The 21,253-nt window shown below is 39.5% G+C and overlaps 1 protein-coding gene across 1 annotated transcript in view; it reads right to left on the bottom strand.

The window, feature by feature from the left end:
* The window catches only part of ADGB (androglobin), a 178,836-nt gene that overhangs the window by 113,153 nt on the left and 44,430 nt on the right, over positions 1-21,253 (bottom strand). The window contains exons 7-10 of the mRNA XM_038768913.1: positions 20,214-20,300; positions 15,663-15,853; positions 11,887-12,033; positions 2,964-3,055 (exon numbers count right to left, since the gene is read on the bottom strand). Of these exons, the coding sequence (XP_038624841.1) occupies positions 2,964-3,055; positions 11,887-12,033; positions 15,663-15,853; positions 20,214-20,300 (517 nt within the window). The remainder of the gene's footprint in view (positions 1-2,963; positions 3,056-11,886; positions 12,034-15,662; positions 15,854-20,213; positions 20,301-21,253) is intronic.

Below are 21,253 nucleotides of genomic sequence, written 5' to 3' on the forward strand. Positions count from 1 at the left end.
TAAAGGTTGGATCTCCTTCTTGCTAAATCCAATTGCCTCTACTCCAATCCTAATCTTTCTCAGTCTCTGTTTTGATGTTCAGTATCACCCTCGTCTCCTGGAAATATTATCCAACCTTGGCTTCACTTACACTGTCCTGTCCTGGTTCTTGTCCTCTCTAGTTGCTCATTTTCAGTCTCTTTTGTAGACTCCTCTTCTGTCTCCCACCCCATGACTATGGGAGTCCCTCAAGGTTCACTTCTGTGTCCCCTTCAATGCCCACTGCCTTGGAGAACTCATTCTGTCCCATGGCTTCAACTACCACCTCTATGTGGGTGATTCCCAAATCTACATCTTCAGCCCTGACCTCTTACCCTCTCTGCAGTCTCACATTTCCTCCTGTCTTCAGGACATCTCTACTATGATATTCTTACACCTCAAATTTAACATGTCCAAAACAGAACTCCTTATCTTCCCACCCAAACCCTGTCCTCCACGTGACTTTCCCAACACTGTAAACTGCATCACCATCCTTCCTGTTTCAAAAGCCCATGACCTTGGTCCTGAGACATCCTCCCTCTTCATATCTGACAGACAAGTAATCTTCCCACTTTCCAAGCCTTATTGAAATCACATGCTCTGCCCACAGTAAGTGCTCAATAAATACGATTGAATGAATGAATGAATGTCCTCCAAAAGGCCTTCCCTGATTAAGCCTTCATTTCCTCTTCTCCCACTCCTTCTGAGTCATTCTTGTTTGCTCCCTTTATTTACCCCTTCCTTAGTTCCACAGCATTTATGTACATATTCGTAATTTATTTATTTATATTAATGTCTGTCTTCCCTCTAGACTGTAACTCATTGTGAGCAGGGAATGTGTTTACCAACTCTGTTATACTGTCATATTATACTCTCCCAAGTGCTTAATGCAGTGCTCTGCACACAGTAAATGCTCTATAAACATAACTGATTGATTGATCTGTTACTCCATCTTCTCACTCTGCTTCGCTGGAGAAAATAGAAATATTATCCCCTCCTTTCAAGTGACGTTAATGAATGACAGCAGGATATACAGACAACTTCCGTATGGAGACCTGAAATTGGGAAATCATAGGCAAGAAGGACAGAGGAAATGGTTCATTGGCAAAATAAAACAAATCCTCAGACAACGCTACATCCCAGCTGAAAACTGGGAGTTGATTGCTGAGGACAGACCAGCATGACTCACTGAAATCAAGAAAAGAGAGGATCTTTATGAGGAAAAATTGTGTAAAGAAAGAAAAAAAAAGGTCAGAGAGAAAACAGCACTAGATCAAACCTAAAGTCAAACCTCATAACATAACCGTATCCTCACAATATTGGAACCACATTGATCTTCTCAGCCACAAATGCACTCAGAATATGAATTTCACCGTCAGTGAAGTTTGCTTTGAATATGACGACCCTGTGCTTTGATTTGCTCCCTACTCTAGCCAATCACCCTTAAGCATTTTATTATTCATCCCACCTCAGTCCCACAGCACTTACTTGCATATCCTTATATCCTGCTGTTTCCCCTATATGAAAATTTATTTTGATGTCTGTCTCCCCCACTTCATTATTAGCTCCTCATAGAAAGGGATTAGGCCTACCAACTCTCCCAAGTGCTTAGCATTCATTCATTCAATCATATTTATAAGCGCTTACTGTGTGAAGAGCACTGTACTAAGCGCTTGGCCTAGTAGATAGAGCATGGACTTGGGCATCAGAGGACCTGGGTCTTAATCCAGGCTCCGCCACTTGTTGGCTTGTATGGCCTTAGGAAAGTCACTTAAATTCTCTGGACCTCAGTTACTCCTTCTGTAACACGGGGGTTAAGACTGTGAGCCCAATGTGGGGCACGGACTTTGTCCAACCTGATTAGCTTGTATTTACCCCATTGTTTAATACAGTGCCTGGTACATAGTCAGTGCTTAACAAGTACCATTTAAAAAAAAAAAAAACAGCAAGCACTTAATATATGCCAGCTTGTACTTCCCAAGCACTTAGTACAGTGCTCTGCACACAGTAAGTGCTCAATAAATACGACAATGAATATATCAATATAAAGAAACATAAGCTCCCTCTAAACTTTAGGTTCACTGTGGACTTGTCTACCAATTCTGTTATATTGTACTCTCTCAAGCACTTAGTACAGTGCTCTCCACAAAGTGCTCAATAAATACAATAGACTGATTGAGAGCATCTGCCCCTTTCCCTGTGACTAAAACAAAATTTAATACATGTAGAAATAAAATGTTAATTACTTATTTTATTGTTCTAGTTCCTCTTGTTAAAACATAAGGTTCATTCTGGGGGAGAGCACTTATAGCATTATTCTGGATCTTTAGGTCATTTAGCAACTCTCAGCATTGTACTCCCCAGAAAAGGGTTGCCTTGAATTGCTCCTAAAGAGACCTAAAAGCATTTAAGAACCTACAAATCCCTTTCATTTTTTTTTGATGGGTTTGTGACTGAGACTGTCACTTACAATGCCTTTCTATTCCCTCTTTAATTCCCAGTCTGTCTGAAACCTATAACTGAAGAAAAGTATTTTCTGGACACAGTAACTGTTCAATAAAAAACACTGATTTAAAGGCATTTCTGACTGCTGCATACCAAGATGATTTGTGTATTCTTGCTTTCCTCCAGAAAGCAGAAAGCAAAAATCGCATTTTTGTGATTTACATTTTTTTAAATGTCTCATTTCTTTCCTTGCTTTCACCCATTCTGTTAACTAATATGCAAAAAGAAAGTAATTCGGTCTAGGTTACTGCCAAATGAGGTAAATAGAATCAATCAATAAATGGTATTTCTGCAGTGTTTATTATGTGCACAGCACTATACTAAGCACTTGGGAGAGTATAATACAACAGAGTTGTCAGACATATTCTTTGCCCACAATGATCCACATCAATATTCTTTTTCTAGAGACAAATATATTTTTGAATGTATGCAATGCTTACCATCTGCCCCAAGGTAAAGATCTTTTCAAACAAATGAAGCGGTATGTAGACAGCATATATCACAGTTTGTGGTATGTGTGGCAATGGAAAGCCTGGAAAAGAAAATCCACATTTCATATTGATACACACAGTAATTGAAATATCCTTTCCTGTACATTATTTATAATGGAGCAAAGTACTTTCTTTATGTGACTAGTAAGAATTTACAAATTTTCTAGGTTGTTAGGAAATCTCATAAGAGAATGATGAATTTTGGTCAATGAAGTCCCATTTTATCAAATGTTTTATTGCTCTGGCCTTTACGATAATACATTAAATAACTTGAAAGTATCGAGTTAATAAGTCTCTTAAAAAAGTTTCAAATAGGCTAAATAGTGTGTCCAATGTGCAGTCATTTACGGTTGAGAGACCCAATAAAAATAACTATTAAGGAGGGAACAAGGTATCTTCCTTGGGGCAAATTTGAAATTGCAGCTATTTTACATGACTATAAATATAACACTAGATGCCACATGAGTATATTGAGTACAGAGTCATATTGTATTAATGTTTAAATGATTTTCATCTAGCAGTTTCCATAATCTTTTCTAAAAAAGACATATTTGGGTTAAAAGATTTAGAAAATGAATGGCCTGTGATGACAATAATTGGATACACAAATTCTATCCAATTAGAAAGTGGAGTGAGAACTAGCAAGGACAGTCCCTGTCCAACATGGGGCTCACAATCTAATAGAATAACAATTATGGTATTTTTTAAGTGCTACCTATGTGCCAAGCACTGTACTAAGAGCTAAGGTAAATACAATAATCAGGATAGACATAGTTCCTGTTCCAGATGAGGCTCACAATTTTAATCTCCATTTTATAAATTAGGTAATTGAGGCACATAGAAGTTAAGTGACTTGCCCAAGGTCACACAGCAGATAAGTGGCAGAGGCAGGATTAGAACTCAGGTCCTTCTAAATCCCAGGTCCATGCTCTATCCAGTAGGCCAAGTGTTTAGTATCAAGTTCTTCACACAGTAAATATGATTGACTATATGACTGTACTAAATGCTTGGGAGAGTACAATACAGTAGAGTTGGCAGACACATTCCCTATTTTGGTTAAAAATCTACATCTTAAAGAAGTAGTCTTTAGCTGGGAAAAATTAGTTGCTAACATCAAAGATAGAAATGTACCCACTCCACAGGGATGTCACCCCCACAGCCTTGTGAGCTGGATTCCCAGACCTGCTCCTCCCAAATCTCTAACAAGACCTTGTATGGGTCATAGTGATAACTCTATTTATTAAGTGTTTACTGTGTGCAGAGCACTATACTAAGAGATGGGAAAGAGTACAAAGGTGGTAATTAGATATGATCCCTGGCCCTCAAGGGGCTCATGGATCAAAGACCAAAGAGTTTTCAATAAGGACCCAAAACTTAGTCAATCATATTTACTGAGTACTTACTGTGTGCAGAGAACTGTAGTAATTGCTTGGGAGAGTATAATATTGTTATATTATAAACAGACACATTCCCTGCCCACAATGAGCTTACAGTCTAGAGGGGGAGACATTTATGTAAATAAATAAATTATAGATATGCATATGAGTACTGTGGGGCTGGGAGGGGGGATGAATAAAGAGAATAAGTCAGTGTGATGCAGAAGGGAGTGGGAGAAGAGGAAAGGAGGCCCTAGGCAGGGAAGACCTCTTGGAGGAGATGTACCTTCAATAAGGCTTTGTAGTCAGGGAGAGTAATTGTCTACCTGATATGATATCCAACAGACCTCTGTCGGTGGCCTCTGACCTGTAGCTATCTATTGCGAGTCTCTTCCCAGTCGTCATCTCACTAAAATCCCTGCCCACTTTTAGCCCCTGAGCCCCAAATGAAAAGTTGGCACCTTAGATTTCTGTTATTCTAATTTCAATGGCTCTAAAGGTTCATATTAAAAAGCAGTCCAACAGTGAATCCCACTAGGAAAACAGCTCTGATGTTAGCTTCCTGAGAACAGTGATTAAAGAAAAACAGTTGCATTTTATGGCTCCAGGTATGCTCACTACAGCACATTGGAAACATGCACGTTATATAATTTTACTCATTTTTATTAATGCCTGTCTCACCTTTTAGACTGTAAGCTCCCTATGGATAGGAAAACTGTCTACCGACTCTATTGTATTGTACTTTCCCAAGTAGCTCAGTACAGTGCTCTGCACACACTTGGCACTCAATAAATGCCACTGATTTTTGGATATACGTTCCTTGTCTGGAGATGCTGCAGGTGGAGAAGGCAGGCAGTTGACTTCACGCTTCTTGATGGAGAGAATTGGGGGAAGAGAGTAGCCAAGCATCTCGCCATAGACACAGGGTGTTGCACTTGTTGGGTCTCCCGGATCCACCGAGAGGGAATCACAGACAATGAACTTTAAAGTAGACTTGTATATGGCTTAGCGACCACAGTCATCAATATTCTTCTAATCTCTATTTTTTATCATAGGAAACAGAACTTCTCATCTTGCCACCCAAACTCTGTTCTCCCCCAGACTTTCCCATAACTGTAGACAATACCACTCTCCTCTCTGTCTCACGAGCCTGTATCCTCAACTCATAAGTCTGGTTCAACCTGCATATGAAGTCTGTCAACAAATCTTATTAACTCTACCTTTCCAAAGTCACTAAAATCTACCCTTTCCTGACTTCAAATGGCTATTGCACTGATCCAAGCGCCTATCCTATCCTTCCTTGACTACTGCATCAGTCTCCTCACTGACCTCCCTACCTCCTGTCTCTCCCCACTCCAATCCATACTTCATCTTGCTGCCTGGATCATTTTTCTTTGAAATGGCTCAATCCACATCTCTTCTCTCCTAAAAAATCTCCAGTGGTTACCTATCCATCTCCACATCAAATAGAAATACCTTACCATTGGCTTTAAGGTAATCAACTCTTCCCTCAACTGTTGTTGTTGTCTTATGCTGTCAAGCCATGACTGACCCATAGTGACACCATGGACACATCTCTCCCAGAACGCCCCAACTCCATCTGCAATCGTTCTGACAGTGTATCCATAGAGTTTCCTTGGTAAAAGTATGGAAGCAGTTTACCATTGCCTCCTTCAATGCAGTAAACCTAAGTCTCCGCCCTCGACTCTCTCCGATGCCGCTGTTGCCCAGCACAAGTGAGTTTTGACTTGTAGCAGATTGCCTTCCAATTGCTAGCCACTGCCCAAGCTAGGAATAGAATGGGTATGCCTCCCCACCGTACCTTACCTGTAAATGTCTGTCTCCCTACTCCAGACTGTAAGCTTGTTCATTCAATTGTATTTATTGAGCGCTTACTGTGTGCAGAGCACTTGTTGTGGGCAGGGAACATGCCTACCAATTCTGTTGTACTATGTTCTTCCAAACAGTAGGCACTCAAATACCATCGACTGAATGATTGTATCAACCCCTTTCTCCTGGAAATACAATCTAATCGTGGTTTGTCTAACACCATCCTTGGCCAGTTCTCCTACCACTATGGTTACTCCTCCAGTCAATTTTGCTGGCTCTTCCATTGCCTTGCATTTTTTACCTATGGGTCAGCTCTGGTCTCCTTCTATTTTCCAACTATACCCACTCCCTTCAGGAGTTTATCCATACCCATAGCTTCAAATAGGACATCTAGGAAGATGATTCCCAAATCTACCTCTGCAGCTTTGACCCCCCTCCTTCTCTGCAATCTCAAATTTCTTTCTGCCTCTAAGACATTTCTAAATGAATGCCTCACTGTCACCTCAAACTCTGCATGCCTAAAACCGAACTCCTCATCTTCCCACTCAGACGTATCCTCCCCATAAATTTTCCATCAATGCAGACACCACCACCATTCACCCTGATTTACAAGACCCTCAATCTCAGCACCATCCTTGACTTCTCTCTCTCATTCAACCCACTTGTTCAGTCAGTCACTAAATCCTGTCACTCCTTTCTTCACATCCTCATAATACTCCCCCTTTCTTTCCATCCAAACTGCCACCATGTTGGTCCAAGCATTTATCACATCACTAAACTTGCCTGCTTCCAGCCTCTCCCCTCTCTATTCCATACTACACTCTGCTAATCAGACTGATTTTCTAAAACACTGGTTTACATACATTATCCCATTCATCAAAATCCTCTCATGGTTGCCAATTCTTTTCCACATAAAGAAGAAATAATAAAACACAACAACTGTGGTATTTGTTAAGGATTTACTATAAATCAAGCACTACACTAAGGACTGGGGTAGATACAAGATAATCAGGTCAGACACAGTCTATGACCCACAAGGGGCTCATAGTCTAAGGAAGAGGAAGAACGGGTATTGAAGCCCCATTTTCCAGGTGAGGAAGCTGAGACCAAGGGTACCTTAAGTATCTTGACCAAGGTCACACAAAGAAGCAGTGTGACCTGGTGGAAAGAACACAGGCCTGGGAATCAGATGGCTGGGTTCTAATCCCGGCTCTGCCACTTATCTGCTGTATGGCTTTGGGCAAGTCACTCAACTTCTCTGTTGCCACAGTTACCCCACCGGTTAAATGGGGATTAAATCCTCTTCCCTTCAATTTAGACTATGAGCCCCATATGGGATGAGGACTGTCTCCAACCTGATTATCTAGGTCCTATCCCAGCACTCAGTACAGTGCCTGACATATAGTAAACCTAAGGGCTTACAAATACCACAAAAAAATCAGCAGACAATGGTTTAGAACCCAAATTCTTGAACTTCCAGGCCTGTGCTATTTCCACCTGGCCAGGTTCCTAACCATCAGCTTTATGAGATTCAATCAGCTTTCTTCCCACAACTTATTCTTCTTCCTCTCCACTATAACCCAGACCATATGCTTTGTTCCTCTAATAACTACCTATTAACTGTGCCTCACTTTCATCTTTAGCCATCAACCTCCCTGCTTGAAACTCCCTCTCACCCTCTTCCAAAGCCCTTTTAAAATCATATCTCCTCTGCCCACTCCATTTCCCCACCTATTGTCATTTGAATATTTTCATGTCACCTATAGACTTGAGTCCATATTCTCTAAGTACTTAGGTACTTAATTCCTCCCTCTTCCCCTACAACATTATGTATGCATTTTTAACTTTTGTTGCTTCCTCCTCCTAAAATTTATTTTAGCGTCCATTTCCCCAGTTAGCTTGTAAGTTCCTTGGGAGCAGAGATCAGGTCTACTAACTCTACTGTACTCTTTTCAGTGCTTAGGGCAGCGCTCTTTATAGAGTAAGCATACCACACATACTATTAATTGAATGACATGTCCTAGATTTTTAAAACCACCATTGCAAGAGACATGGCTTCCAATAATGTAATTCAACTCAATAGACTGTCCTAATTCTTACAGAAGAAATAAGAAAAAGAATTATTCTCTTTACGTTAGAACACATGAAATTTTTAATCTCCAGATCATATTGTCCCTGTATATATTTGGCTCCTGCACTGACTTCATCTGTTATGTCAGCTAGGAGATATTTCCTGAAAACAGGTTTTATCTTTTGTGCTTGGTCTTGATTTCTTCTAGACTATAAACACATGACCAAAAGCCTTGATGTAAAATATGCAACATACTAATCGTTCAAGCTATTCCAATTTCTTTTCAAGTGAGAAACATTATCCTCGATTGGCAAATGCTTTGTTAAATGCCAAGTGGAGCCTAGCAGGGTGCTGAAAGACTATGATCCAATCTTTCTACATGACAATGAATAGATTACTAATGCATATAAATCATTGAGGAGCTATTATCCAATTCCCTAAATATTTATGAAAATTAACATTTTAAAAGATTATGCTGAGAGCATTTATATCAAGAGCACATAGGATCAAAGTATTGTATTTGCTACTATTCCAATAAGTGAAGCTGGAACAAAAGCTATGATGGAACATTGTCTGAAAATTATACTTATCCAAAATATAATCCCGAGGTCTAACTTTATAGCTGGTATGCCTAACAAAGCTAAATTTGATTTAGCAGAGGAAAAATGATTTAAACATGACTAACATCCCATCCCTTCCATCCCTCACATTCTCTTCCTTTGAAGCTCACATCATCTGCCTCTACCACCCACTACAATTACTAGTCAGTAATTTTAGTCCTGACTCTGTTTTTCTGAGTAACTCTGTCACCCTTCTCTCCATCTAACTCTCCTTCCATAATAATAATAATAACATTATTGATAATAATAAATGAAATTTGTTAAGCTTTTACTATGCGCCAAGTACTATAGTAAGTACTTTGGTAGATAGAAGATAATCAGGTTTTACATAGTCCCTGTCCCACATGGGGCTCAGAGTCTAAGTAGAATTTAATCTCCATTTTGCAGATGCAGAAATTGGGGCATAGTCAGCTACACAACTACACACAGTAAAGTTCACAAATACACCCATTGTATACATAGCAAAGTCAGGATTAGAACCCAGGTCTTCTGACCCCCAGGCCCTTCCTCTTTCCACTTGGCCATGTTACTTCTCTACACTCTTATTCTGATCCTCGGGACTTCAATATCCACATGGTCCTAGTCACCTGCTTCATCTCACTCTGACTGTCATTGTGATCAGGGGTATTTATTCATTCATTCATTCAATCATATTCATTGAGCACTTGTTGTGTGCAGAGCACTCTACTAAGCACTTGGAAAGTACAATTCAACAACAGATAGAGACAATCCCTATCCAACAATGGTATATGCTGAGCAGCAAATACGGCTCTTGGGAGGGTACAATACAATAGAAGTGGCAGACACATTCCGTGCCCACAGTGAACTTACGTGTATTGGCTCTATTTAATCTAGTGTCTGCCCACTTCACTCCACTGTGATCACCCTCTCCTTGATCACCAATGACCTCCTTGTTGTTTCAGCTCTACCCTAATCCTTCTCTACGTCTTGACATCTTATTGACCATGTTATCAAACAACCCATATGTGCAATTTTGATCAACGTTTCATTGCTGTTTCTGAAACTGACTCTTGGGAGCCTGACTTTCCTGAAGTCTCTGTTCAAGGAGAGAAACCCCTCTTCTGGTTGTTGCTTCCCAGGCTGTTCTGCCTGCTTCTGCTGTTGTCACCTGGTAATCCAACCCTATGGCATTGGCTTCACTTTCTTTGTAAGAACAAGGAATTCAGAGTAAGTTAAAATAACATGAAGCTTTCTCAATCAGCATGCGTGTGTGTGTGCACATGTGAGTATATATATACTCATACAGTATGCACTTTGAAGTATAAGCTACAGTGGTCAAAGGCTGTGGACAAGGAATGTGTCTATCAACTCTGTTGTATATCATTCTCCTAAGTACTTAGTACAGTGCTCTGCACACTGTAAGCATTCAATACCATTGATAATGATGATGATGATTGTGTCTCTGGCTTTTCTTCTGCACTCCCAAGAATCAAGAACAGTACATAGCAGGTACTCAGTAAATACCACTGTAGAATGACTGACTGACTGGATGGATGAAGCCATCACCTTCTGTGCCATGGCCTGATCTTCCTGGGCCTTGTGCAAGAAGAGAGCTGACATCCTCCATAGAGACCACTTCTCAGCAGGCCAGGAAATCCCAGGAAACGCCCAGAATCCTTCGGCTTGGATATCACAAGCAGACTATTCTCTCGCTAGAGACCACAGTGACTCCTCCTTTGTGTTTTTGCTACTTCGCCCCTGAGGCCGCATATCCATTCTATATTACATTAAGCAATCCTGTGCCATGAACAAATACAATCTGATTCTCGCCTAAAAAGCTGAATGAATGACTTCAGAAAATAGCTTTGAATATGGGGAAAGTTATAACTGTTTTGACAAAGTATGGTCCTGCTAGGAGGAGGGGAAAGAAGCAAAGACTTCTCCTCCTACCAGTAATGGATTGCTGCTTTTCATGTTGTTGTTCTTATTGGAGTGTTGTCACTGAATTTATCTCGCTACCCTTTTCCCCATATATCTATCAAATCTTCTACTTTTAGATTGGCAGCCCCCTGAGAAACAGAGATTGTGTTTAGTTCAATGCCCACATATATTTCATTAAGCACAGTTCAGTGCTTGGCCTAGTGGAAAGAGCACTGACCTAGGAGTAAGAGGACCTCAGTTCTAATCACAACCAAGCCTCATATCTGCTGTGTGACCTCGGGCAAGTCACTTCACTTCTCCATGCCTCAGTTCCCTCATCCACAAAATAGGGATTCACTACCTGTTCTCCTTCTTACAGCTTGTTAGTTCCCTGTGAGATCTAATTATCTTTTACCTACCCGTGTGTGTGTAGTGCTTAGTACAGCGCTTGGCACACAGTAAGCACTTAATCAATGCCACAATTATTATCATCATTATTAAAGTATATATAGCATTTCTCTTGTAATTCAGTCATTTTTCAGAGAGGAGCTGGGTAGCTATGCAACATGCTAGATGACTACCTTTTCTGGAATCCTAAAACCAGGTGACCAATCTTCAAATATGGGAAAGGGCTAGAAAACTATTAAAAATCTCCAGTACTCTCTCACTGCTAAGTCCAAAGTGCATACATGTTAATCCTACGTTGAATTCTAACCCTTAGGACTAAAGTCTACTAACAGCTGTAAGCGAATATCCCTGGATACAATAAGTCCATACTGTTTACTGAACACCTACTGCGTGCAGATATCTCTAGTAAGCATGTGGATGAGTACAGTAGGATAAGAGAAGCTTAAGAAGCTTTCAATCTAACAGGGAGACAGACAAAATAAATTTCAGATAGGAGGAAAATGCAAATGGAAAGATAGATAAATTTAAAAAATAAGTGCTTAAATATTAGAGTATGTAAATGGATATGTACACGATTCCTCTGGTTGGCTGTGACTGCTAAAGCCATAGCTGGGGGAGATAGGATCTGGCATTCAGCTAACAAGTTTTCTCAATCAGGCTAAATGACTAAAATATTCAGTTTTTACCTGGCAAGGATGAGCTACATTCAGAAATAGACTGAAGAGAATACTGAACATCTGATGAGGGTCGTGAACCATGAATTGATAACTTGAATTTTTCCTTTTCACCATCTTTACTCTTCTTCTTTCCAAGTTCTTTTATATCTAACTTCTCTAATAGAAAAAAATAAACCATAGTTTTATAGTCAGGCCTATCATATAACAAAGGGGCGAAAAAGTTATGTTTTTCAACCATAGAAAACATCCAGACATTCCACCCAAAATATCTCAAGAAAACATCCACTGATGAGAAAGGACTTGGGATTTTTTTTAACGCTAAACAAATTCAAAGAATTAGTGTGCTAACACAAGCAAATACAATTGATATGATATATCACTATTAGCCGGTTATTGTAAATTTTACATTTTAAATGGAAATACTCTGTGAAGTTTGATAACATCTCTACTGACAAAGCAAATGTCACAGTAGATTGGTCTTATTTAGTCTAAAGACCTAAGCCCTGGCCAAATGCAGGAGGGAGAGACAGGGGTTCAAGTTACAGGGTGGTAAAGGGGGAAAGGAATCCCTCTACCCTGAAGAAACCATTCCATTCCACTGATTTTGCTCACTTCCTACAACATACACCCACTTCCTAGGTTCTTCATTTTAGGGCAACCATCCAAGACACCTGGTTGCCAAATCCTTACTTAAGGACACATTAACTATCCCAAGGCTTACCATCTGTAACTACTAACTGGAATATGCCCCAGAATCAGTGATATGGTTCCTAAATCCACTATTCCCAAACAGATAACTACCTATCTGTGGTTATTACCGAGTTTAGTCCAAAGGCAGACAAATAGAACACATTCTATTTCCTCTGGATGATCCCAAGCTCCTTCCCTCTGTTAACATCTGTTTCCATGTTCAAAAGAATAATGCTTCAAAATTCTTCCAACTCCAGATAAATTTCTCCCAAACAAGGACCTCTGCCCTCAGTATTTCCTCCACTAGGTTGTAACATCTTAAGGGCAGGGATTGTGTCTACTAACTATACTGTATTATACTTTATATTATTATAAAGTATATAATAATAATATATATAATAATATAATAATTATATAGTATTATTATTATTGTATTATACCTGTATATATGTATATATGTTTGTACATATTTATTACTCTATTTATTTATTTATTTATTTTACTTGTACCTATCTATTCTATTTTATTTTGTTAGTATGTTTGGTTTTGTTCTCTGTCTCCCCCTTCTAGACTGTGAGCCCACTGTTGGGTAGGGACTGTCTCTATATGTTGCCAGCTTGTACTTCCCAAGCGCTTAGTACAGTGCTCTGCACACAGTAAGTGCTCAATAAATACAATTGATTGATTGACTGATTGATACTTTCCCAAATGCTTAGTGTAGTGATCTGCACAGAATAAGCTCTTGATAAATACCATTGATCACTGACTGATTATAGAGCCATCAGCTTTGCTTCCTGCCTCTCTGTTGGATTTTTTTGTCTTATTTTGGATGATAACTAATTGCGCTAGATTGGTTTTATCTTCATAACTAAAGCTAAACATTATGGCACGTTACATGAACAAATTATCTTTCTAAATTAATTCAAATGAATTAAATAGCAGTGAATTAGAAAATGGATTCTCCCATCAGAAATAATGATTGAATCTTGGTCCTGACAACTTAGGACCAAGAGGCCGTATAGTGGAATTGATTGTAAACCTAGGAGCTCATGTGGGACCACTTGTACTCTCTCATCCTCACCAGGCATGTTCCCACTGGGTCACAAAGTGCCCCAAGTTTTCTGATTTCCAGAGCAGTGGTTTTTCCACTGTACCAATGGTAGGGCTGAATTAGAGAACAGGGGGACAGTGAGAGTAAAGCCACAGTGAAATTAAAGAGAAGCAACCTGGCTTAGAAGCAGAAACAGCTTGCTGTAGTGAATAGAGCATGGGCCAAGGACTCAGAAGGTCATGGGTTCTCCCCCTGGCTCCACTACTTGTCTGCTGTGTGACCTTAGGCAAGTCACTTTACTTCTCTGTGCCTCAGTTACCTCATCTGTAAAATGGAACAGGGACTGTGTCCCTGATTTGCCTGTATTTACCCCAGCACTTAGTACAGTGCCTGGCACATAGTAAGTGCTTAACAAATATTGTAATTAGTATTGTAGTAGTATTAAAAGTAGTAATAGTATTTATTAAGCACTTGCTGTGTGCAGAGCACTGTACTCAGTGCATGGGAGAGAATGTACAAGAGGGAATTAGATATAGCCTCTGTCCCTCAGGGGACTCACAATCTATAAGCCTAGTGGAAAGAACATGGAAGTCGGAGGATGTGGGTTCTTATAACAGCTCTGCCATTTGCCTGCTGAGTGACTTTGGGCAAATAACTTCACTTCTCTGGGCCTTGGTATCTTCATCTGTAAAGTGGGGATTAAATGCCTATACTCCCTCTTCCTTAGTCTGTGAGCTTCATTTAGGTCTGGGACTGTGTCTGACCTTATATTTTGTATTTTGAGAAGCAGCGTGGCTCAGCGGAAAGAGCACAGGCTTTGGAGTCAAAGGTCATGGGTTCAAATCCCCACTCTGCCACTTGTCAGCTGTGTGACTTTGGGCAAGTCAGTTAACTTCTCTGTGCCTCAGTTACCTCATCTGTAAAAATGGGGATTATGACTGAAGACAACCTGATCATACTGTAACCTCCCCAGAGTTTAGAACAGTGCTTTGCAAATAGTAAGAGCTTAATACATGCCATCACTATTATCTACCCCAGAACTTAGGATAGTGCTTGGCACATAGTTAAACCTTAAAAAATACCACAATTATTATTATTATTATTATTATTATTACAATTATTATTTCCCTTTAGACTGTAAGTTCATTATGGGCAGAGAATAAATCTGTCACATTGTTATATTGTATTCTCCCAAATGTTTACTTAGTAAAGTGCTATGCACACCATAAGTGCTCAAATACAACTGACTGACTGATGGATTATTACCTTTGTATGTGCCCAAAGATGGATTATATAATGTATCCTATTCAGCACCAGATACATATGATAAAGATTGAATAATAAAACCAGGGGTGTGCACAAGAGGGTTGGGTTCTGGCAAAGTCTAGGTTAAGGAAAACTCACTCCATAGCACTCACCCATTCCAATGCTGCCTATGTGTATTAAAGCAATTCCTTCTGCTAATGGCAGCATGCTGAGTTTAGCAGACCCATTCTATGGGGCAAACATCCCCTCATTCCTCTAGCCATCCCTTCATTCCTCAGTTCTGTAGCCAAAATGCTTACTAAAAAGTGCTTCATGATAATAATAATATTGTGGTATTTGTTAAGCACTTACTTGGTGCCAAGCACTGCACTAAACCCTGGGGTGGATATAAGTACAGTACTCTGCACACAGTAAGCGCTCAATAAATACGATTGAATGAATGAATGAATGAATGAATGAATAAGTAAATTGGGTTGAACACAGTCCCTGTCCCACATAGGGCTTACAGTCTTAATCCCCATGTTACAGATGAGGTAACTGAGACACAGAGAAGTAAAGTGACTTGCTCAAGGTCACACAGCAGATAAGTGGTAGAGCTGGAATTAGAACCCAGGTCCTTCTAACTCCCAGACCTGTGCTCTATTCACTAGGCCATGCTGCTTTTCCTTACGACAGAACTGAGGGCACATAATGTGATGGGACACTTAATTGGGTACATATAGATTAATTTTCACAAGCAATATCCAAACTGTGATGCATTTAGATAATCGATTCCTACCTTTCCCAGATTTGTCCATCTTCTCAGGGACTTTGTTCATCAATATGTTTTCAGACTTAACTTCATGTTTGGCATCTTTAGCTTTTGCATCTGGCACTGTCATCTTGTTCTCAGAGGTGATGTCTTCTGGAAGCTTAAACTCAGGCAGTTTGTCTTTTAAGAAATTCCAAACTTTGTCCAAATATCCTTGCCTGTAAAATATTAATATCAATTTTACTTATCTAAGCTCTATTTTCTACCCATTAGGAAATTATTTAGCTAAACCAACCTGATATGTCAGGATAATTATTGTGGGCTTTTTTCTAGCAAGGCTACCACTAAATACGGGTGTGCAATAAAAATTCATGTTAATATTTAGTATAGAAAGTTCTACAAGCTTAGGAAAACGTTTTCCATCGTGTATTAATAGCATCTAACTCATGTAAGAGAAGCATTAGCATCTCCAAAGTCACTGTGAGATGGTCAAGAGTCACTGGATGCGGATGACTTGAGACGATCTGTATTCAGCTCAGCTCTGGTACAATAGTAGTCCCTTCTGCTATGATTCTGACATTCTGAGACATAGGTTTTTGTAAAAGTATACAAAGCGTACATGCTTCATTTTACTTTCATTATTTAATTAGAAAAAAATTAAATGTTAAACATTTCTTTGCAAACATACCAATGAAAATGTGTCATGTCATACGATGTTCCTCGCTGTACCCTTAAATCATTTCCCCCGCCCCCCTGTTTTGGTCACTCCATTTTAGCTCACCACAGAGAAACTGTCTGTGCATCCTGTGATATCTGTTCTACATATGCCCCACCCAGAGAAGCCATATTGAGGTGAGAGTGACTTTGGTGTTCAGACTTCTTTCAAAGATCTCATCGTTTGTTATCCTGGCTAGCCGTCTGATGTTAAACTGTGTCCCTTGGATGATACTGATGGCTTCTCAAGAAGCCAGAGGGAATATACGGTGTTTACTGATCTCAGTACAGGTTAATAGCTCCTCAGTTTAGTTTGAAGTTGACCTAACCCTTTGATCATCAGTTTATCTCTAGAGAGTCATGTTTCCCTTCTTGATTCAGTTTTCTTCATGTTTGGATATTACGCTGTATAGATTGTGGAATTCCATGAAAAATGCCATTTAGTGTTTTCTGTGGGGTATTCCTGGTGTAGACCTTGGTTTTGTTTAGGCAGTTACTTGTCAGAAAAGTGACTTTTGCGGGGCTATTATGTGAAAAGGACCTCATTCCTGTTGAAATACAGTGAACCAAACCCTTCCCCTCACCACCCCCCAGCCCTAGGTCCCAGTGTGGTTTTACTAGCCCCTTTGCCCACAGCTCCCAATTTCCCATTATTCCCTTCCCTGCTGCTCCATTTCCAAACTCCTACAGTTACCTGACTTTTTCTATTTTTGGGGGATTATATCTTTCTTAAAAGCTCCTCCCTCTCCACAATCTCCCCAGTGTTCCCATTTGCTTCCTCCACCACAACTTTTCTATTCTGCTAATTTACATTTTGGAAAACAGCTGCTACTGCTGCCATCACCTCTACTGCCACCTCCTCTATCAGCCAGGCCCTTCCTAGTTTGTGGTCCCTGTCTTCAGGGGCTTCCTAGATGAAGGTCTGTGGTCCAACGTGGGATGGCTTTGTCAACCTTAAGCTTCTTGTGGGCTAGGATTGTGTTTACAAACTCTATTATATTGTACTTTCCCAAGCACTTAGTTCAGTGCTCACATACAATAAAAACTTATTAAATAGCACTGAACACCCTTCTCATCTTTAAAGCATTACTAAAATTACACCTCCTCCCAGAAGCCTTCCCTGACTAATCTCTTATCTCTTCACCCTATTTTCTCTCCCTATTTCCACTTTGCATCACCCATCACCACAGCCTTATGTTCACATCTATAAACTACCTATAATTTATTTTAATGTCTGTTTCCCCTACTAGATTGATGGCAAGTTCCTTGAGGGTAGAAATGTGTCTATTTACATACAATTTGACTGATTGATTGAATGGTGTGATATCTGACATGTACAAGTTTTTTTTCCCTGACCAAATATTTGCTCAATATTGGCAAATACAAATGCAAAGTAGAAAAATATCAAAATAAGTATTTTATGAATTATTAATAGATGCCAACTGTAAGACCAATGAAACAATGACGCAGCAATCAATCAAGAAACTGAAAGATTTGGTGATCAGTGTATACCGATGGCAAAACAAACAACAAAGGACTGGTCTGCTATAATGAAACCAGAAAGAATGGCTTTAGGAAATTGAAAATTATGTTTTTTCCAACTTTGGCCAAAGATGTTCAACACAAATATGTTTTATTACATACTATGCCTGATGATGACAAAGAGTTGATTTCTCATTTTTGTTCAAAAAGATAATTATATATATATATATATATGTATACATATATACATTTATAATTCAATTGGTGAAATGCAATGGTTAATACACAAGAATTAGCAGAATATGTGCTAGGTGATACCCTATTCTTGAAAGCTCTCTTCACCATTAAAATCTTAAAGGACTTTAATACCATCCTGCTGTGAGATTTTTCCAGTGAATAAATTCTTAGTAAACCAATGAACTAAATTAATGGATAAACCTCAGCCTTCAGCGTAAGCATCAAACTCTCCTTTTGAATAACTAAGGCTTTCTGCTAAAGGCAGTGATCCTCTCAGAGCAGCTCTGAAACAAGGGGTATGCAAAGCAAGGTTCACACCATTGGGGAGTTATGGAATAAAAAGGCATATCTCCTTTCCCTCATTTCCCATCTTCTACTCTTCTCGTTTCTGTTCCAGAAATACAGCGCTGCATACATATGTAATCTTCACCTTCCTAGGATTTCTACTGGAAATTTCTAGGAGTGCTTTGATTTCTAGTAAATAATGAAAACTGAAAATAAAGGATTGAACAGTCAAAGGAACTTTCAAAATTAAGCATATTCATTGAGTTTGTACAGAACACTGTACTAAGCATTCAAAAAAGTACACTGTAACAGAGTTGGTAGACTTGCTCCCTGCCCATTAGGAGCTTATAGTCCAGAGGGTCAAAAAATTATCAACCAACAGCTAGGTGGTGTTGCTTGTAATTTCAGAAAGATATTTTAAACTGGGTGTTTTAACAAGTATAAAACAGGCATTTCATATGGTACCCAGAATGGAGAATATTAATGTCCTTTGCCTCTACTGCTACTTGCTGCTTTTTGATTATTTCACCGCTTATTAGCACCTCAACTGGATAATGGACAGGTAAAATGAAGAGAAACTCAAACCAGTTGAAAAAGGTGGCAGAGGTTGATAGTGAAACAGATGACTACAATCCAAGTTTTAGGGTTCTGGTGGATTTTAATTTATTCATGCTTTTTCTACTGCCCCCTCAAATCCAGGCTTCTGCCCAATAAAGACCAAGGATTGGCTGTATTGATTTTCAGATATAGGTCTGTTTTAACCTCAAATATCCAGGGAATCAAAGTTTGCCTTCATTACCAATGCTATATCCTGAGCTATAACTGTTCTGTTCTTTCTACTCCAAGAACCTGCTTAATTTCCAGGTTTCAGTGAAGAAAAACGTTGAGATGTAATCAAGTTGTCTCAATATAACCTTGTTGTAGGAGGCAAAGCTATTTGAAGATATTTTTAATGATTGTGATCTTTAAACACTCTAGGCTTTCTATTGCACATTCTTTCTGAACTTTTTTTCAGAGTTTAGTCCATATCCATTCCTGAAGAGTTTGTGATAGTCAAAACTTATATTGATTGATTTGGTATGTCCCTTTGTAAATCAATGTAATCATTTAATTAGTATAACAAGAAAATATTGAGGAGTCATTTCCTATGGTAAATGATTATCAGTGGTTTGCCACTTATAAATCAAACATTTAAATAACATCTTCTTCCCCTTCTAATAATAATAATAATAATAATGGCATTTATCAAGCACCTACTATGTGCAGAGCACTGTCCTAAGCACTGGGGAGGTTACAAGGTGATCAGGTTGTCCCACAGGGGGCTCACAGTCTTCATCCCCATTTGACAGATGAGGGAACTGAGGCAAAGAGAAGTTAAGTGACGTGCCCAAGGTCACACAGCTGACAATTGGCAGAGCCAGGATTTGAACCCATGACCTCTGACTCCAAATCCCGTGCTCTTTCCACTGAGCCATGTTGCTTGTCAAGCTGCTTCCCAAGCTGCTTCTAGACTGTGAGCCCATTATTGGGTAGGGACCGTCTCTATATGTTCCCTACTTGTACTTCCCAAGCAGTTAGTACAGTGCTCTGCACACAGTAAGAGCTCAACAAATACAATTGAATGAATGAATGAAATCTTTGCAATGCATGCCAGTTGTGAAGCAGAATTTTTCATGAATCCCTAAATGAATTTTTTTTAGTACCTTAAAACAATCCTTTCCCAAACCCTGGTGATTTTAAAATGCAACCCTTCAAGGAATTTGTTTTAAAGACCTAGTGTAAGATGAGGCTATTTTGTTTTCAGCAATTGTGGAAAAGTGGAAAAAGTGGAAAAGAATAGGAACAAATTGCCAAACTTACCGGAGCGGAATGACTTCTGGTAACCAACCAGTAAGGGCATGGAGTACTGTGAACTCTGTCACTTCCCTTTTTCCAGTTACATGAATACTAGGGTACAAAAAAAAGAGTTAAGTAGGTTTCAAATATTAGCAAAATATGAAAACTTTCCATTAAATATAATTCAATAATGTACAGCTTTTTTCAAACTGAAATGAAAACTATTATAATGCCTAGGAAATAGAGATTCCAGACTACTGACTTCTGAATCTGAACATCATTGAGAGAGTTGAAGGAGATGGGTAGAATAGATTTCTTTCAAATGTTGGTACCTGAGCCCGGAGTTGGAAAACTCTGAAGAACTGTCTGGTGGAAACTGTGAAGCACTGCTCTTTCAGTTGATTTTTCTTAGTTTGGCTACTTGCTCTCCTGCAGAGCTCTCTTAGACATCTTAGCTGCCTCTGACACTGTGGACTGCTCCCTTTCCTGGATACACTACCTAATTTAGGTTTTACTGACACTTCTCCTTCCTCAGGCCACTCATTCTCAGTCTCTTTCACTGGTCCCTCATCTACCTCCCAATCCCTAACTATGGGAAGTCCCGCAAGGCTCAGTTCTGGGCCCCCTTCTATTCTTCACCTACACCCACTCCCTTGGAGAACTAATTTGCTCCCATGGCTTCAATTACCACCTCTGTGTGAATGATTACTAAATCTATATCTCCGGCCCTGATCTCTGCAGTCTCGAATTTCCTCCTGCCTTCAGAACATCTCTACTTGGCTATTCCAGTGAAACCTCAAACTTAACATGTCTGAAATAGAATTCCTTATCTCCCCACCCAAACCATTCCCTTCCCTGACTTTTCTATAACCGCACACAGCACCACCATCCTGCCTGTCTCACAAACCTGTAACCTTGGTGTTATTCATTCAATCGTATTTATTGAGTGCTTACTGTGTGCAGAGCACTGTACTAAGCGCTTGGGAAGTACAATTCAGCAACAGAGACAACCCCTACCCAACAGTGGGCTCACAGTCTAGAAGGGGGAGACAGACAACAAAACA

This window comes from Tachyglossus aculeatus, chromosome 2, assembly GCF_015852505.1.
Source record: "Tachyglossus aculeatus isolate mTacAcu1 chromosome 2, mTacAcu1.pri, whole genome shotgun sequence".
Taxonomy (NCBI): Eukaryota; Metazoa; Chordata; class Mammalia; order Monotremata; family Tachyglossidae; genus Tachyglossus; species Tachyglossus aculeatus.